The sequence below is a fragment of the Lacerta agilis genome, chromosome 16 (assembly GCF_009819535.1).
Source record: "Lacerta agilis isolate rLacAgi1 chromosome 16, rLacAgi1.pri, whole genome shotgun sequence".
NCBI lineage: Eukaryota > Metazoa > Chordata > Lepidosauria > Squamata > Lacertidae > Lacerta > Lacerta agilis.
This window is the reverse complement of record NC_046327.1, coordinates 32,986,822-33,006,025: the sequence shown is the minus strand read 5'-3', so window position 1 is coordinate 33,006,025 and position 19,204 is coordinate 32,986,822. Positions and strand designations below refer to the sequence as shown.

The 19,204-nt window shown below is 47.0% G+C and overlaps 1 protein-coding gene across 1 annotated transcript in view; it reads right to left on the bottom strand.

Annotated features, from left to right (window-relative positions):
* Positions 1 to 3,209: 3,209 nt before the first annotated feature.
* LOC117060698 (calcium-binding mitochondrial carrier protein SCaMC-3-like) overlaps positions 3,210 to 19,204 on the bottom strand; it is a 49,577-nt gene continuing 33,582 nt past the window's right edge. Inside the window, exons 5-10 of the mRNA XM_033173156.1 lie at positions 11,686 to 11,844; positions 9,558 to 9,710; positions 9,144 to 9,251; positions 7,768 to 7,935; positions 7,306 to 7,456; positions 3,210 to 4,856 (exon numbers count right to left, since the gene is read on the bottom strand). Coding sequence (XP_033029047.1) covers positions 4,672 to 4,856; positions 7,306 to 7,456; positions 7,768 to 7,935; positions 9,144 to 9,251; positions 9,558 to 9,710; positions 11,686 to 11,844 — 924 coding nt within the window. The 3' untranslated portion in view covers positions 3,210 to 4,671. The remainder of the gene's footprint in view (positions 4,857 to 7,305; positions 7,457 to 7,767; positions 7,936 to 9,143; positions 9,252 to 9,557; positions 9,711 to 11,685; positions 11,845 to 19,204) is intronic.

Genomic DNA, 19,204 nt, shown 5'->3' with positions numbered 1-19,204 from the left:
TTTCACTTCATCCCTGCAAGCTCCCAAGTCTTGCCTGTTTCTTGACTCCTTCTCTCCCCCTTTTGCTACTAAAATCAAAGTGCCATTAACCTTAAATCATAAGTTTCCACTGAAAACCATCTTAAACATCTCTCTAGCATTGCCTCAGTTCTGTACAGTGGGTTCCCCACCTTTCTTTCTCTTCTGGATTTATGTACCATCAGCCCAGGAACACAACCGGATAGGAATACTGGCAGGTATATACATTTATAATTGCTCTTCATTTCTTATAGGTAAATGCTCTGAAAGAGAGAGAGCTGATATTCAGCAACTACTTTTTCCTTCTCTGCAATCGGAGAAGCTACAAATGTGGAACTAATGCCTTCCTCAAAGCTCTTTAAATGGATCATAACCCCCATCTAACTTGGAATAGGTTCACCATGCTCATCAGGCAACACAGAATCGTGGAGTTGGAAGAAAGGCAAAAAGGTCATCTCATCGAACCCACCTTCAATGAAGTAATAACAACTAAAGAATCCCTGAAAGATAGCCACCCATATCTCCAATGAAATAAAGTCTGCCACCTTCCCAGGTAGTCTGTTCCACTGATGAAAACCTCTTACCAGGGCTTTCATTCAGCCGGAACTCAGTTCCAGCACCACTCATGTGGGTGCCATTGCCATTCTAAGAGAGCAAGGGAGGTGTTCATGGTGAGTTCTGGCACCTCTTTTTCTAGAAAAATAGCACTGCCTCCTCCAATCAGAAAGTTCATCCTCACGTTTAGTTGGAATCGCCTCTCTTGTAACTTGAATCCATTAGTAAGGGTCCTGCCTTCTGGAGCAGCAGAAAACAAGCTTGCTGCCTCTTTCATGTGATAGCCCTTTAGCTATTTGAAGATGACTCATCTTATCTCCTTCTCAGGCTTCTCTTCTCCAGGCTAAACATACCCATCTCCCTCAAGTGTTTTCATAAGGCTTGGTTTCCAGACCCTCCATCATCTTGGTCATCACCTTCTGCACGTTCCAGCTTCTCAGTATCCTCCCTAAATCTGAGATAGAATATTTCCCTTAGCCACAGGGAAATTCAAGTTCCTCACACTAATTACCACTAATGCAGTGAGGCACCGGAGAGCCGTGCAAGCTGCACAGTGTACTGACTACTGCACAAATTCTCTCCTCTTTCTTTGACATCTCTTTCTGATGAGGCTTCCACACCAACACAACTGCTATCTGGATGAGCCCATAAGGCTGAGATTCCAAACCTGTGCAACACAAGAGGGGCCCAACACCTTGGATTCCTAACATCATGCACTACACTCTGTTGCCCCTTGAAACATGGAGGTCTTGTGCCGCATTGACGCTCTTGCCTCCCAAGACATCACACATCCACACCATATAGCACATGGCTCTCCCCCTCAAAAATCCTGGAAATTGTAGTTTGTGCCTTGCAGAACTACAGTTCCCAGCACCTGAAACAAATTACAGTTCCTAAGAGTCTTGTGGATTCTTGTGCATTAAACATGAATAAAATGCAGCGCTCTTTCTACATTTGAACACGTGGTTTATAATCTTGTTTAGAAATCTATTTGGACATACAGACTGCTTATATTAATCTATATGTTTAAATTACAAGTGATGAAATATTATTATTGTTAACATCAGCCAGAAATTCTCAATTTTTATTTTTCTCTTTTTGTTATACAGTACAGTGGTACCTTGGTACTCGGAACGGTTTGGCTCCCGAACAAACTGGCTCCCGAACGCCGCAAACCTGGAAGTAAGTGTTCCGGTTTGCAAATGTTTTTCGGAAGCCGAACGTCCAACGCGGCTTCTGCTTGAGTGCAGGAAGCTCCTGCAGCCAATCAGAAGCCACGCTTTGGTTTTTGAACCATTTCAGGAGTCGAACAGACTCCTGGAACAGATCACGTTTGAGAACCAAGGTACCACTGTATTTGCATTTTTTAAAAAAGTATTAAATACTTATGGCCATGTATATCAACCCAAGAAACTGATTTCCTGACGTGTGAATTCCCAGACAAAGCCAGGGGCAGATTTAGCACAGTACAACTGGCTCCTCTGCTGAGGGCGCAGGGGCCAAGGGGACACCTTCTTGCCTCCTTCCCAAAGCCTAGTAAGTGTTTGCTTTGGGAAGGAGGTGTGAGGGCTCTAACAGGTTAGTGCTTTCCCAGCTTTGGGAAGCCCGTCTTTGGGAAGGCAGCACAAGGCTCAGGGAGAAGGGCAAATTTTGGCCTTGCACATGGCACCGTATTACCAAGGTCCACCCCAGACAAAGCTCAACACTACAGCTGACACATTTGAAGGAATCTCAGAGGCTTCGCTGTAGTCCAGAAATCACAATCCCACCCTTGAGCCTGGGTTATCCTGCAGTTACAAGGAAGATGCCTGCCCAAAGGTTGTGTGTGTGTGATGGGGCAGAGCCTCACTGCTGCCATCAACATTGCTACTGCTTATCTGGGGTCTGGGGTCCCGCAGCTTCAACCTGCTGTAGATGCCACTGCTGACTTCCTATTGTCTTGGAAGCTGATCATGAAAAGTACAGGTGCACCTTTTTGAGCATAAAAGTATCCCATTAAAACAACAACAACCACCCTATCCACATCTGTCCCAAGTACAGTCCTACCTTGGAAGTCGAATCTGTTCCAGAAGTCCGTTTGACTTCCAAAACGTTCAGAAACCAAAGTGCGGCTTCTGATTGGCTGCAGGAAGGTCCTGCAGCCAATCGGAAGCCCCGCTGGAGGTTTGGCTTCCAAAAGAACGTTTGAAAACTGGAACACTCACTTCCGGGTTTCGATCGTTCGGGAGCCAATTTGTTCGGGAGCCGAGGCGTTTGAGATCCACAGTATGACTGCATTAAAAGTCTGGGGGAACTTGGGTTACTGTTGCCTTCTCGTGGTTATTCCCTGGTCCTGCCCTTTGGTTGCAAAGCATGGGAGCAATGCGTGCAAGAAATCTCAGCAGCCGGAGAGGTTCCTGAATATAGCTGCTGGTACAGGTGGTGGGAGGAATTTAGTGCCCTTCATATCTTCTTGCCCGTGATTAGCAGAAGCAGAAATGACTATGAAAAACAAAGATGAAAGCTTTTCTTGCGACAGATCCTCCCCTTGTTAATTGTTTTTAGTGCGACTCTGGTTGCACTGTGCAGCAGAGGTTTGGAACCCTAATGCCCCAGAACTTTACACATTAGATGGGTCATCTTTTGAAAACAGGTTTTTATTTTTATTACTATTACTATGATTACTGGGTGGTGGGTGGGGAGGAAGGTATTCCTGGGCAAACTTTCTACCTGCCACCCTGCCTCTTATGCATCTTTCAAAGCAATATTCCACAGGGGTGGGGGGTGGGGAGAGGGAAAATAAGTTCCTACCTCCTTTGTATTACAACTTGGCAATACGTAGAGGTAAGCAAGACAGAAGAGGACCACGGAAACCAGGGAGCATGGATTCAAGGGGGGTTGTTGTTGGGTGTGTGGGTGTGGGTGTGTGTCACTTCTTAAGCCACAGTGCTGATGTGACCAGTGCAAACATCTCCCAGCAAGCAGAAATGTGTTCACACAAGAAATCCAGAGACCTCAGGTAAAGTGTGTTGATGACGACAGCAAATAGCCCTTGAAATGTCTTTCTTCATTGTCCACCACCTCAGAGGGGAAAGGGAAGGTTGGGGGATGGGAAGACATTTCAGTTCATCTCCCGATGTCCAGGTCGAGAAGAGAGTGCAAACCAGTCTTATAAGTTAAAAACAAGTCAAAATATACAGACACTTTCCACATAGGTAAAGATAAAGCAGTGCTGGGTTGAAATGCAACCTCTTGGCGCTCCAGCGCCCCCACAGGATGTGGAAGAGAGAGGAATGGAAGAGGGATCAACGTGGTTCAGTTTCTGCAGCTGGATATCTGGGGTGGAGTAAGAACATGTCCTCATGTATCCTCAAACCCCCCAGATGCCAGGGTGTCAACAAAAGGGCTTGGAAAACGCCTGGTTGCAATCGCTGAATTTTCTAACACCTCCAGTGTATGACAGATTGTCCCTGAATGCATCATCTCCAGTGCCAAGAGACCGTGGGTGAAGTGGGGTGAAGAGTACCTTCCCCATTTTGCTAACAGGATAGCTGCTCATTCCAGATCCGGCCACACGCCACCGGCAATGAACGTCGGTGGGGTTGGTTTCCTGCTGGATCGCGGTATGGCTGGCAGAAATACACAGAACAGGAAACATGCTGGGTGGGGGGGCAGGGAAGAAGACGACACACATGCAGCGAGAGCATCAGGCTCCTGGCGAGTAGCCTTGACTCAGAAGCAAGCCCGTTTGAGGTGGCCGTCCCCAGAGACTCTAGCGCTTGGGAGACCTATGAAAATCTACCTCAAAAGGGCCATGGCACTTCCTATCCTCTGGCGTCCGGCGGGGGACACCTTTGTAAGCAAATGGGGCAGGCCTCCTTGGTCCTCCTTGCTGAGGAAGAACTCTGCTCTTCTGGGGATGAGGAGAACAAGGGCCTGCTCACTCCTGTACTCTTCGGCCTTCCTCTGCCCAGCTGCCCACTCCCTGCCCCACAGGGCACTAGAGCAGAAGAGGTCTGTCCCCACCTACTGCTGCCTTCAGGACACACTGTCGGGAGGAGCGGTCCTTCTTGAGAGGCAGGTCCTGTGGTCACTTTGGGGAAGCAGGCTTCATCCGCTTCATCTGGACGTGACCCCCAGAGCCTGCTTCATGTTCTCATACACAACGTAGCTGATGCTGACAGCAGGAATGACCTTCATGAAGTTGGGGGCAATGCCGCGGTAGAGGCCCAGCACCCCTTCTCGGGAGAGGATGTGCCTGAAGAGGCCCAGCATGCTCAGCTGTGGGGCACCTTCAATGGTTGCTGCAGAGAGAGGGGAAAGGAGCAGAGAGGTCAGGGCCATATGTTTGAAAGCTTCTCCAACAAAGTTCCAGGAGAGGGTCACTTCTGTTTCTGTAATTGGGCCCAGCTTTTAATTAATGTTATAGCTGTTTCAGCATAAGAATGGTATGAGAACGTTCAGCGAGATCCGGCCGAGGAGGTACCTGCTTCAACAGTGATTGGACGGAACCCACCCCTGCTTGGGCCCACCCGACCTCTGTGTGGGAATGTTCAGGGAGGCAGGAGAGGATATATTGTTTAATAATATCTTTCCTATTTTGTGTTAGCAAGTCCCTTTACTTAGCAGAGTGCATTCCCCTTTTAAACGTGCACAGCGGTTAGCTGGTTGCAAGCTCGTATAAGCTTCTCAATACAGTACAGGATTCCTGGTAATTCCCTTTTCTCCCCCTTAAAAAGAATAGACACGACACAATCTTGTGTAAAAAGTGTAAAAGAAGTTTACTCACACAATCAGTTCACAGATGGATCCCTGAAGGCAGATTTAGGTTATAAAGTATATAAACGTGGAATCTATCCCATATGGAGATAGTCCCTTTGTCCTCTGTTGGCTGAAAGTCAACAGAACACCTCTAGCTAAAAAGCTGTTGCTTCTCCGACAAATGGAGTCAAAGAGAGAGAGGGGGCTGTGTGCCTGGTGCTTTTGTTACCTGCACAGGTAAGGTCACACCCACCTCTGGTCACATGCAGAGGAAGTCTGTCCCAGCCCAGGAGGAAACAGGAACATTTCTACTGGCTGGAGCAAACATCCCCTTTTATGTCCACTCTAGGAATGTTGTATTTGACTGCTCTATGTGTATCTTGGTGAGGCCTATCCAACAATCCACAGCAGAGTTGTCAACTTCAGTGCCAGCTCCGGGTTTCAGAAGGCCCTTGGCAAGATGTCCACAGTGGGTGTCCTCCCCTGGATCGAGCCCCCCACTCCTCCTCACTGACAGTCTCTCACTCCCCTCTTCCTTTGTGCCCAATCCACACAACTGTCCTGAGGTCGAGTGCAAGGCATGTGAACGATGGTGCTGTGTTGCAGGCCTGGAGAACCTCTGCTCCCTGGGACGCATCAGGCTGTGTTCTCTAAGCCACCTGCCCCACACCTGATATCATAGGACATTAGGTGTGGGACAGGAAAAGGTGTAGCTGCAAAGGAGCAACATGTGCTCCTGGTTGTTCCCTGCCATGCAGGGCTTGCTGTCAGTGCTAACAGCAAGCCCTCGTGGGACCAGCTGTGCTAGGGAGTCCCCAACAAGGAATTCCCTGGTAGAGCTGATCACTGGCAGGGCTTGCTGTCAGGAACAATCAGCTGACCAGCGAAGACAGCAAGCCCAGCTTGGGAGCTCACAAGTGAAGGGATTCTGTGCAAGGGAACGTTTCTCATCTGCAAAGCAGCTTGAATTCATGGGAAACTCTTCACCTGAGGCAATGATGACTTCACGTGATTGACATGTGACCAACCTGATGCCCACCTCTGATACTGGCCTCAACCACATCCCTACCTGCTTGTGCACTGTCTCACCAGAGTGTTACATGTTCTGGCTATCTCCCGCTTGGACTACTGCAATGCGCTCTGCTTGGGTCTACCCTTGAAGGCAACTCAGAAACTACAATTAATCCAGAATGTGACTGCTAGACTGGTGACTGGGAGCAGCCTCCGGGAACACATAACACCGGTCCCAAAAGGCCTACACTGGCTCTCAGTAAGTTTTCGACCATAATTCAAACTGTTGGTGTTGATTTTAAAAGCCCTAAACGGCCTCGGCTCTGTATACCTGAAGGAGCGTCTCCAGCCCCATCGTTCAGCCCGGACACTGAGGTCCAGCTCTGAGGGCCTTCTGGAGGTTCCCTCACTGCGGGAAGTGAGGTTACAGGGAACCAGCAGAGGGCCTTCTCATCCCTGCAGAATGCTGTCTCATGAAATGTCAAGGAGATAAATAACTATACAACTTTTAGAGGACATTTGCAGGCAGCCCTGTATTGGGAAGTCTTTAATGTTTGATGTTTTGCTGTGGTTTTATAATTTAAAATTGGAAGCTGCCCAAAGAGCCTAGCGCTGCCTGATGAGATCAGAGAGCAGAGTCTAGCTAAGCCTGGTATCTCAGGGCGAAGCCTGGTGTGTGTGTGTGTGTGTGTGTGTGTGTGTGTGTGTCTGTGTGCTGGTCTAAACTGAAAACTGATGGCCAGCCCTGAAACCTGGCAAATATGAGGAGATATTGTTATGTTAACAGGCCATTGTTTCTTAGCCCTTCCAGTCTCTCCTCCCCCCCCCCCCCAGAATTTCTTCCCTACACTCCTTATGTCCCTCCAATCGTTAATGGGACTTTGCAGTTAGTCCAGCCTCCTGCTCATTATACCTCAGTCCCAGCCACCCTTCAGTGCTCTCCTTGGAGGCCAGGCTGTCTGGACGCCGCCGCAATCTCACCTTGGGCTTGCATCCGGGTCCGCACCAGAGCTAGCGGGTAGCTGGCGATCTGGCCGCAGGTGCTGGAGACGGTGCCACAGCCCAAGAGCACCAGAATGCCCGGGTCAGCTGTGTCCTTGCTGTACTTCTGTAGCCAGGTGTTCTTCAGCGTCTGCCACAAAAGGAAGGGGAGAGGGGGAGTTGGTAACTTGGGAATCCGGCGCAGATGCATCCCAGCGCCTAACACAGATGGGGAGGCAGCGGCTTTCATGCCGAGCCTTGGAATCTGGCGAGATTGCCATTTTGGCACACAGCATGGGAGAGAAAGGGTTCCTGCAAGGATGGTGACAGTGTCTTTCACAAGGGCCTCAAGGAGAAAAGGCTTCCAGGTCAGTATCCTACCTCACAGAGGACTAGAAGCCAGTAGGAGGCGAGGATGAGCTTCCCTTGCTGTTTGTGCCAACCCCATGCCCAGTTACTCACCTCGTAAACTGCCAGGTCAATGCCAGCGTAGGGAATGATGCCCAGCATGTTTGGCACGTAGCCCTTGTAAAAGGCACGGATCCCTTCCTTCTGCAGGATCTGCCTGGCACAGTCCGCCACCCCTGAGTACTGACCCGTCTTGCGGAGGGTCAGCCGTGTTTTCAGAACCTGGAGAGGGAAGGGGAGTCAGATGAACTAAGGCATGAATATCCTTCCTTTATCTGTCATCCCCTCATATTAAGCAACAGCACCGAGTCTGGAATCACGACAGCCATGTTTCTCTAGATGGCACAGGGAACGAAACTTTGTGAAATAAAATCCCACCATACTGAAAAGAAATGATCAGGACCTTCCTGTCCTGTCCCTGAAATACAAAAGTTCCTTCTGGCGAAATGTCTTCATAGTATCTGTCCACAAATTAGTAGGGACAACTAGGGAGAAATTGCACTGCAGAGTCCTGCTTGGTGGGGGCACAGAGGGGGATACTTCTCCTAGGCCTATATTAGTTAGCAGTACAGTGGAACATCGGTTCTCGAATGACTGTGTTGATGAAAGTTTCAGAACCCAAACGCCGAAAACCCGGAAGTAAATGCTTCCATTTTCGAACGCGCCTCGGAAGTCAAGCGGCTTCCGCTGTGTGTTTTTCAATTTTCTCAATTGAATTTGCTGACAGCCCTTTGTGCCTCGGTTTTCGAATGTTTCGGAAGTCGAACGGTCTTCCAGAATGGATTACGTTCAAAAATCGAGGGTGGATATGACGGACATATTTGGGTGGATATGACGGATGAAGTCAGCAACAGAATGAGAATGATTGGCAGATGAAGTTGATTGAATACATGGAACTCACAGAACTGACCGCGAAACTCCGAGACCAGAGGGAAGAAATGGTGCAGGAGGATTGGAAGAAATTTAAAGACTATTTGAAATGACGCGAAAAGATAGACATTTGAAATTAAAATCAGAGGATAGATAAGGCTACAGTAATGTCAGAAGTTAGATTAAGATAGGATATAAGAAGTAGTTAGAAATGTGTTATGTTTATTTTTATTAGAATTAAGATTATAGATAAATGATGATTATTGGGTATAAAGATTAAGATTAGATGAGAAAGAGGATTTTACAATGTTACAAAGTTACTAAGGAAGATTAGAAATGAACGCAGAAGAGAGCATGTGAGGAGGTCCCAAAATAATGTTAGGAATAAGACAAGAATAGTTGAATAAGTGTTTGTTTGTTTGTTAAGATTTTTGTATTTTTTGTTGTTTTTGTTGTTTTGTATTTTGTATTTTGTTTTATTGTTAAAAATTTAATAAATTTTTATTAAAAAGAAAAAGAGAGAATTTGCCCCTCAAGCTCTACTACCAAAGAAAGCTTACCTCCATGGGGTAGATTATGGTCTGTGCTGTGGCACCAGCCAGGGAGCCAGCAATAAATCTCTCCTGCACCCTCAGTGTTTCTTGCTGCCCACGAATTGCCCGCTTGATCTGCAATGATAAGCAATGGATTGCGAGCCACAGATAGTGTTTGTGAAACCCCCCCCCCCTTAGGCACTTTGGCCTGAGTGACGGCAATGGAGCTGTGCAAAAGGAGCATGATCCTTTTAGGGCAAGTTCTTGCAATAAAAACATGCCCAAGGTGGAGTTCCATGCACTTAGGTATGGGAAATACTGTGCTGCATAAAGTCATTGTTCTGTCCAGTAATGAAGGATTTTTAAAAAAGGAATTAAAATGCTGTGTGCACATGCACAGGGACTACCCTGCAAAGCTGCAGCCCTGTGAACAGGCCTTACCTGTTCGTAGGCCATGAACTTGATGGCAGACTCAGGTGCGATCTTGAGCACATTGATCCCGTTGCCTCGCCACAGGGAGCGGATGCCTCCTTCGCGCACCATGCCTCGCAATCCGCCCAAAACGTTCATACTGTTGTTCTTGGAGGCGTGAACCTACAGCAAGATGGAACCACAACGTCAGGGCCTGGGCAAGGAAAACAGAGTCCCCCCTTCTTCCTGACAGCATATGCAACAATGGCCATTTTCCAGTTGTGGGGGCATCAATGAAAAGCCAGTGGGTGTTGCAGGAGCTGCATCCCAGTATCCTTTGCAGCACTCCAAAAGACCCCTAAAATTTCACAATGGATCGCACTGGAAAGGCAAAGGAGGCAAGATTGCTAAATGCACAAGATTTAAAGGCTCCCAGAAGGTGTTGCTGCTATTTTCTGGGAGAAAGGAGGAGGAACGCAGGCGGAAGTCAAGGTTGGAGTTTATCCTATGGAAAAATTAGGAACACTAAGAGAGGACTCTGACGCAGCCATGTACTTCTTCATTGCGGCTGATGCAACTCTATGGTGTGCAGTGGTTAGAGTGTGAGACTAGGACCTGGGAGAGCTCGGAGAACAGCTTGGGATATGAGTGCAATACCTAAATAAATGAAATCTTGTTTCCCTAAATTTTAAGGTTTGCCAAGGGGAGTAGATAAGGTTTGCCAAGGGGAGTAGATAAGGTTTAACACTAGTCAGAAAGTAAGCCACCTTCTGAGAAGAAATAAATTCTATAGGTCTCGCATGCACCTCTCCCACTTCCCCCAATATCCAGTCTCTCCTCCTGTTTGCTATCTTCAAATGCTGCAGGCGAAGAGCTTGGTCTTTTTCAGCCATTCCAAGGCCAGTTGTCAGGGTACACCACGGTGTTGCTCATGAGTAACGACAGAGTCCTCTTACACTAAAGATTACTTTATTGTGCATTACTATTTACAGTGCAGAGCTAGCTAAAAACATGACCGCTCAGTCACTTGCAGAATCCGGAAATGCCCCTCTCCTGTTTCCCGCCCAGCACCAAAGCCTCTGCACCCTGAAACGACGTCTTCTGTGTCCCCTGACCCCCCGATGCTGTGCTGGCGCCAGAAGCTGCAACTCCCCCTCTGATCGCCTCTGGCTGGCGTTGCTGGGTCTCTGCCCAGCTTCCCTAACCCTCAACTCCTCCTCCTCTTCCGCGGGAGAAAGCTCTGGCGATGGGCTTTGAGAGGAGTCAGATGACAGCAGTGGCTGGGGCTCCCTGTACCTGAGCAAGACCTCCTCTTGAGGAGGTTCCCTACCCTGATCCTCCCCACTGGTAGGATCACTTTTCCCCCTCTCCCTGTGAGGAGTACTCCCGCCCGGGCTTTCCTCACGAGTAGGACCTCCCCCCGGGCTCTCCTCGCGAGGAGAAGGCAAATCCCTGACACCAGTCTTTCAAAACATACTTCAAACAGTGGTCACGGTATTTCAAAATGTGTTTTGGGTCGTGCCATAGGGAGCTGTGGTCTCCGCTTGGGAGTTTAATGCCAAGGGCAAAAACTAAGAGGCACAGGAAGTTTTGAACTCACATGCTGACTTTCAGCAAATGGCCAGCTCTGCTGTAGTCGAGCCTGCAGATAACAGCATCGCTTGCACTCATCAGTCTTTGGACTTGGAATTCCAAGATGAGTAAACCCAATGAGAAGGCTGATTCGAAACAGCCTTTTGCCTTGCCATATTTCAAGAATCAAGTAGGTAAATGAAACACCCCCAAAACTGTTGGCTCCTGACCTTTGGGTATTCCCTTGCCATATTTCAGGAATCAGGTAGGTAAATGAAACACTGTTGGCTCTTGTCCTTTGGGCATAGCTGTCAACTTTTTCCTTTTTTTAAGGGAAATTCCCTTATTCCGAATAGGATTCCTCGCAAGAAAAGGGAAAAGTTGACAGCTATGCCTTTGGGTATCTCTGTTGTATGGGGCAAAAAAATTGGTCACAACATCCTCAGCATGGCAATCTGGGACGAAACAGAGGCCCTTTTCAATTCATCATTGCCCCACACCACATGAACTGATGCTACCATTCCAGGTCCCAATGCAGAATGAAATACTGTTCCCCTCCCCCATGTAATTCTTAGCAGCTCATTGCCTGCATGAAGACTTTCAGTCGGTCCAATGGGGCAGTTCCAGTCCTGGAGACAGCACCAGCCATGGCTCCAGCAATGAGCTGCTTCCACCACATCCCTGTCTTCTTCTCCTTCTCGGAAAACTCATCTGGGACGGTGAGGCACTCGCCAATGTCAAGGACCTGCAGAGGAATGCAGTCAGAAGAGGAAAATGCTAAAGAAAAGAAAAGCAACTCTGCCCACATTTGACTGAGAAGCATCTGTTATTAAGGAAACACCTCCAGGGTGGAATCTAGATGCATTAAAAAAAATGTGGGATTTTTTTTTTAAAAAGCACTTTGAAAAATATATTGAATTTGCCATAGCTCACCATCACCATCTAGTGTCTCATTTGTGTAATGCACTTTGCAACACACTTAAAACGTTTTATTTGCAGCTGTATAGCTGAGCCCCAGGTCTGGATTTACAAATATTCTAAATGCTCCAAAACGTCAATTTCCACCACATTTTAGATTCAAAATTCCAAACTGGAATTTTGTTTAATGGGTGTTTTCTATTGAGCACTGAAATCTGAGCACTTCTCAAGCATTCGTTGAACTTTCTTGCTTAATTTTGACTCAGGCAAACGTAATATATGCCATCTCATAACCTCTCAGCTTTCAAATACACACATGATGTCAGCTAGCGAATGCTATTGCATATCAGTCGTGCAGTAAGAAAGAAACCTGCTTCCAGCATTCTAGCTAATGAACACAAAGGCACTGGGAATGACTGAGATGCTCCCGAGACTTTGTTTTCTTAAAATTATTTAATAAAATTAAATCACTTTAAAGCTGCAATCCTACAAATCAATAGAGAAAGCCCCGCTGATTACAGGAGGACTTGTTCGGAGCAAACATGGATAGGATTGCACTGCAAACGTATTCAACCTTATATTTAGGCTTTTGCTTGTTTGGATTGACTTATAATGCTCTCCTATTCCATGCCGCTGCGGTGGAACGTTTCCCTGCCTCCTTTCCAATAATTCTGCCAATGGACCTGCCGCAGCCCATGCCATATCAGTATACAATAAGCAGCGCAAAAACGGCGCACACAAATCTACCAAACCATTCCACGTATGGAATTCTATATTGGTAGTCCAATCAAAAAGAGAGCAATGCAAAAAGTCAAACAAAGAAGCCACAAACAGAAAACTCATTCAAGTTAGTACAACAGGACAATTTCAGTCTTTAGATGTCTTTAGCCAGGCTCCTGTAGATATTGATGAAAATAGGTCCAGTCACATGATACGCACAGATGTTAATAGATGAAAGCAAGTCCAATCAGATGGAATATTGAAGATGTGATGCACAAAAATTAGACAGGGTGCCGGCGTTTGTCCCGTTTCGCCCATGGACAATTTTGGGCTTCTTCAGTAAATTCTTTCCCAGGATTTACTGTATATTCATACATACAAATTTACATGTTACATCTCTAAACTAGAACATCTAGTCTTCTTCAAAATATTCTTTCTCAAAGTTTTGGTACATTTGCACACTTTCAAATTCATATGCTAAGTTCTTTCTTGGCTTAAGCATTTATTCATTTAGCCAAGGAGAAAGAATATTTTGAAGAAGAAGAGTATTGGCAGCATAGGTTTATTTTTTCAGCTTGTGCAGCCCATGCCATAGTAGCAGGGAGTGTAAATCACAGCAGCCTTTGCTACACCAACCAGCTAATAACCTACAGCAGATCCTGTTCAAGGGCAGCAGGAGTTTTATACTGAAAACATTCCTGTGCTCAAGGACTCACATGATTTAATAAGACTAAGCAGAAGATCAGACACAAGCAAAAAAAGATCAGTTTGCAGAGAGCTTATTGTAGCGGCAAAAGGCACGGCTGATATTAATGTCGCCGGAGCACCAATGTCCTTGAATCTCCTCACTTTTGGTAAATATTCTCTCAGCTGTTTTGGCTACAGAGAACCCACACCTTGGGCTATGCTTGCATTAACATACACTGACAGTTACAGCTTCCTTTACATACATTGTCCCTCTTCTCAGGATGATGGGTTTAAATAGATATATATTCCTATTCATATATTTGTACAGGTGAAACTCAAAAAATTAGAATATTGCGGAAAGGTTCGTTTCTTTCAGTAATTCAACTTGAAAGGTGAAACTAATATATGAGATAGACTCACGACATGCAAAGCGAGATATGTCAAGCCTTTATTGGTTATAATTGTGATGATTATGGCATACAGGATTAACAATTTCAACTTTGGGGTTTTCATCAGCTACACGCCATAAATCATCACAATTATAACAAGCAAAGGCTTGACATATCTCGCTTTGCATGTCATGAGTGTATCTCATATATTAAACTCCAGTAGCTAATGAAAACAATTGCTTACATAAATGGACTTTTCCACGATATTCTAATTTTTCGAGTTTCACCTGTATGTGTGTGTGTGTGTGTGTGTGTGTGTGTGTGAATATCAAGTGATTATTATAGGAGAGGTGTGGGGTAAACGTGTCTGTGCAAGTTCAGCAGAAGTAACACAACACACACATGCACAACGTTCTCAAAAGGAAAGAGCAGTGCCGGATTTACGTATAAGCTAAACAAACTATAGTTTAAGGCCCCACTCTCTTGGGGGCCCCCCAAAAAAACAAAGGGGAAAAAAACACCTGGATGTACATTTCCAAAATATAAGATAAAAAATAAATAAAATAAAACCCACATACAGCAACCGTATTTTGTGTTGTGTAGGCTCCTATGATGTAATTAGGTCTATAAATTACCATATAGCATATATTCAACACAAAAAAACAGCGACAATTTGTTGTTGACAAAGGACAGCTGGACATATAAAGGGCCCCATTACCTTCAGTACCTTAGGGCCTCATCAGACCTAAATCTGGCCCTGGGAAAGAGTGACCCTTCTATACTGAGATGGCAAATTTGTGCAATTTTTATTATTATTAAAGAAATAAGGCTCTGAGATTGAAATAAGGCAAGCAAGGGACAGAAGAATGGAATAGGTTTTGATGGGCAACAGCCCCTCCCCCCGTGCTCTTTTCAGTGACAGTGGGGAAGACCTGTTGAACTGAACGGGTTGAGATACACCCACAAGTGTTACTCTTTCCTATGAAAGCAGTGCGCCACAAGCCTAATTCTGCACTAAGCGACGGGTTCTGTGCAGCAGGGGTAGCCCAGGTGGTCAGAGGCATAGGAAGGTCAGGTGGTACCCGGTGCGGAAAATTTCTTGTCCCCCCCCCATTGATTCCCCCCCTTGCAAAAATGGTTTTACGTTATTTCATATTTTCTTACAAAGGAATAATAACAAGTAATAATAATGAAAAACTTTTATTTATATCCCACCCTCCCCGGCCAAAGTCGGGCTCAGGGTGGCTAACATCAGATACGTAACATTGGTGTAAAATCAAACAATAATTAAATTACTTCCTAAAACCATCTCAAAATCAAATTAAAGTCTAATTAGATGGCTTTCCACAGGGTTGGGGTTGGGAACAGTAAGTGCTCCACTGAACTGAAATTTCAACCTTCACGACACAGGAAAAAGAGCCAAGTAAACAGCTATTTTGGTGGAGGAGGGTCAAGATATTAACCGATATGCATGAAATTTCATATATAGCTATATAATCCCTAGTATACTAATATAAGACCTTTGGAGCAGGCATTTTAAAGAATTATTTTTTTATGAACCGCCCTAGTAGGGCAGTAATTGTTCCTTGATAATTTGTCACCCCCTCCATTATGGAACATGGGGCGAACCACCCCCTACACCCCCCTTGCTACGCCCCTGCAGGTGGTCATCTCCCATCATCCTTGACCGCTGACCTTGTTGGCTGAGGGTGGCAGGAGTGGGAGGCCAACATCACCCAGAGGGCACCATGCTGCCTATTGCCACCATAAGCGCCTGCCCACAGCTGCCACAGGAAGCAAGTAAACAAGGCAACACCTGGTTTGGTCCAGAGCGATGCAATGGAAACTGAGCGTACTGGCTTAGAGAGGTAAAGGGGGGGGGAGGAAGGAAACAGGGAGCCTGGATCCAATAGAGTAGACCTGTTGAAATCAATGGATCCAATTTAGTCACATTCATTAATGCCAGTGGGTCTACTCTGAGTAAAACGTAGTGGAATGCCAGCCAGGGATTCTGGAGCGATGCCTTGGTACCTCAAGGCAACCTGTGGGTTAGGAGGGGGAGAAAAGAAAGTCCCAGCAGCGGAGACTTAGCCCTACCATCTCATGCTCCCCCAGGATGGACTCGAAGCCTTTGGGGCGCCTGTAGTCACTTTCCCACAGCTCAGCCAGGGACAGCAGCCTTGAATTCCCATGGATCCCCGAGGTCCTCTGGGCATCTGGGCCCTTCCTGACGGGAGACAGGTCTTCCATGCCGGGAATGCGCAGAATAGTGCAGGGCACCACAAGGAGGGCACACAATAAACCCTCCTGCAATCTCCTAATGGGATTGGAGGGATAATCAGGGGGAGGGGCTTGGCTGCAAGAGCCAATCCCATCTGCACCTATGGATTACAGACAACGCAGAGCAGGGAAGGGGGCTGGCCCCCAATGTCAAGAGGGGAGTCAGAAAGAAATGGAACTCAGGGCAAGGGCTGGCCCAGGGGTGCCACTTGAATAAAATATTGGGGGGTGGGGGGTGGGAGGCCCAGGTAAGCTCCGCCTTGCATAAACAATCGCAAGATGCGGCTCACACACACCATTTGAATGGCAATGCTCGCCAACTTTGGGAGAGCCGACCCCCCTCAAATCTTTTATGGGGTGGGGGGGCTGAAGGGACCTTGTCTCCTAGGGGTTGGTTCCTGAGACGTTTGGGGCCCAAGGCAGAAAGGCCAAACAGCACACACATAGACCCCATCCAGGGAGCCTGGTGCATAATCATCGGGAGATATTCCGACATGTGCCATATTGAAGTGAATGGAAGCTTCACAGGGCTGCTGTGGTCTTGCACAGTTCCCGCTCGTCTAAAGGGATCGAGGCCAAGAGATCTTCTTCCCAGATGGTGGCAGGACTGCCTGGGCTCTTGGCCTCTGACCCATTCCACCCATAGGCTCCCCAGTCCTCTCTCAATGCCAGGCACTCCACAGCTGGAGTTCCATCGGCCGCCATCTCTTATCTCTCTCTCTCTCTCTCTCTCGAAGTGCAGCAGGAGAGAAAGGGATGCTGGTGGAATGGTTCCGATCTGAGCTCAACGGGGCATGTTGGAGAGCGAAGAGTTTAAGGTGAGGATTGTGCATAGAGGGCCTTGAAAGTGACCAAACCCCGTCTCCCCTGGCCTTCCAGCTGACACTATGGGCAAAGTCTGGCAAACGGGGAAGGGAGAGAGACACATTGCGTTTATATATAAACTTTAATCTGCCCTGTTCCGATCGGCTGATGAGATTAGCGTGGCTGGAACAGGACAGTGAAGGAAGAGGGCCTTGGCCAGCACCCAGTCCAGAGATCTGAACTATTTCCCTTCCTATTTCCTCCCGCCTCCTGTAGAGTTCAGGAAGGGTGGAAAGGGAGATCGGGGGATAACACAGGAAGCTTCCTCGCTGTTCCCTGGAAATCCTTGGCTTCCGGCCTTTGCTTCACGCTCCCTGCTTCCTTGAGGGGCAGGCAATTCTAGGAGGAGCCTTTTCCCAATGGCTGTGAGATTCCCCAGTCCTTGTGAGGATGGTTTCCTACAGGTTTGCTGCATTTTGATGTCTTTTGATTCACTGATATCGAGTGTGGAAAAGCGCAAAGCACAAGACAGACAGTACAAGCTTGGTATTTGCTTCCGGTGAGGATGTTCCTCCCCCTAAAGCAGTGGTGGCGAACCTTTTAGAGACCGAGTGCCCAAACTGTAAACCAAAAACCACTTATTTATCACAAAGTGCCCAAACTTGTTGAGCTTTTTTTGGGGAGCTGCCCAAACTTGTGGAGCTTTTTTTGGGGGGGGGGTCGCACAAAAGTTGCTTTGCTTTGCTTTTTGGGGGGCGCCCCAAAGCTGCTGAGCTTTTTTTGGGGGGGGGAGAGAACAGAAATAAATGACAAATAATACCTTCGCTGGAATTAACATGCAGCGCCGACATCATCGTCTGCCAAAGCGCCAAAAAAACACACACACAGCACAATAAGGGTTAAAAAACGAACGCTGTTATGCCCAATCAGAAACAACTACTGACGCAGCAAATTGAAAAACAGATCAATCGCCGAACACAATCTCCAGCGACTAGCAAAAAAAAAAAAAAAGTCCAAGGTTTCAACAGCGGATGCAAGCCTGGGGAAAAAACAACAGCAGCAGCACGGATGGGCCGATGGTGCGTGTGCCAGCAGTGAGGGCTCTGCGTGCCAAATCTGGCACGCGTGCCATAGGTTCGCCACCACTGCCCTAAAGTAACAGATTGATACGTCTCTGATACGTCAGCAGAGTCTCAAGTAGTTTCTGCAGCTAGGAGTGCTTATGCCGAGCTAGCTTAGAATGCTTTGCCAGCTATGGCCATTCCTAGATCAGGATAGTCCAGCCTCTCTTGTCCACGCTCTGATGACCTCCCATCTGGACTACTGTAATGTGCTGTGTGTAGGACTACCTCAAAGATGGTCTTGTTATAGGAATTTTAAGGTCTTAGATATCTACTCAGCCTTCAGGGATGTGATCTTACAAACTATTCCCAAATCAATAGTCAACTCTGAGGACCAAGTAAAGTTTCTGCTGGTGGACGCTGACCCACGGATTTCCCACGTGGTAGCGGTCTTTGTGGCGAGGGCTATGAAAACTAGGGTGGGGTTCATGGATGATGTAGTGAGGGCCCTCCCATCGCCCTCCTAACCTGTTGTTGTATCCTCTTTCCTGTATGGTGGGGGGGATTTGGGTTTTGTCTCCTTTGCTGGGACAGCGCGACATGAATTTTAACTTATTTTAATAATTTTATTGTTTATCCTTTTAATAACGTTATACGGTATTTTGTGTAAAGGCATGGACCTCACAAATTTAATAAACTTCTGTTCACCATATATAATAAATGTTCATAGGTGTACCAAGCAAACACGTACATGAATGTATAGGCCACATGTCTGAGGCATCGTGGGAGGACAGCCCTGAAACCATTTTGACTCTCAAGCTGACCAAGTGTTTCTCTGCAAGGAGAGAGGAGGTGAAAGAAACCTTCCCGTTATCTCAGGAATTAAGTAATTACCTACCAGGAAAGGCAATCAGATCAGGCATTATCAGATAACCTGGCGGACAGGAAAAACAACAACATTCAAATTTCTGTTGTAGACCGCCTTTTCTATGATGTAGGTATGATGTATCGGGGGGGGGGTTGGTCTTGGGCTACACCCCTTCTGTGATGTATGTATGATGTTTCTGGGGGTGGTCTTGGACTCCAGGGCGGGCAATTTAAATGTCTATATAAGGGCAGGCACACCTTTGTTCTGGGTCCTCCTCCTCTCTCCTGTGTGTGAGGGGAGCACCCTGTTGCAACAGTTTACCGTATTTTTCACTCCATAGGGTGCACCGGACCATAGGGCGCACCTCGTTTTTAGAGG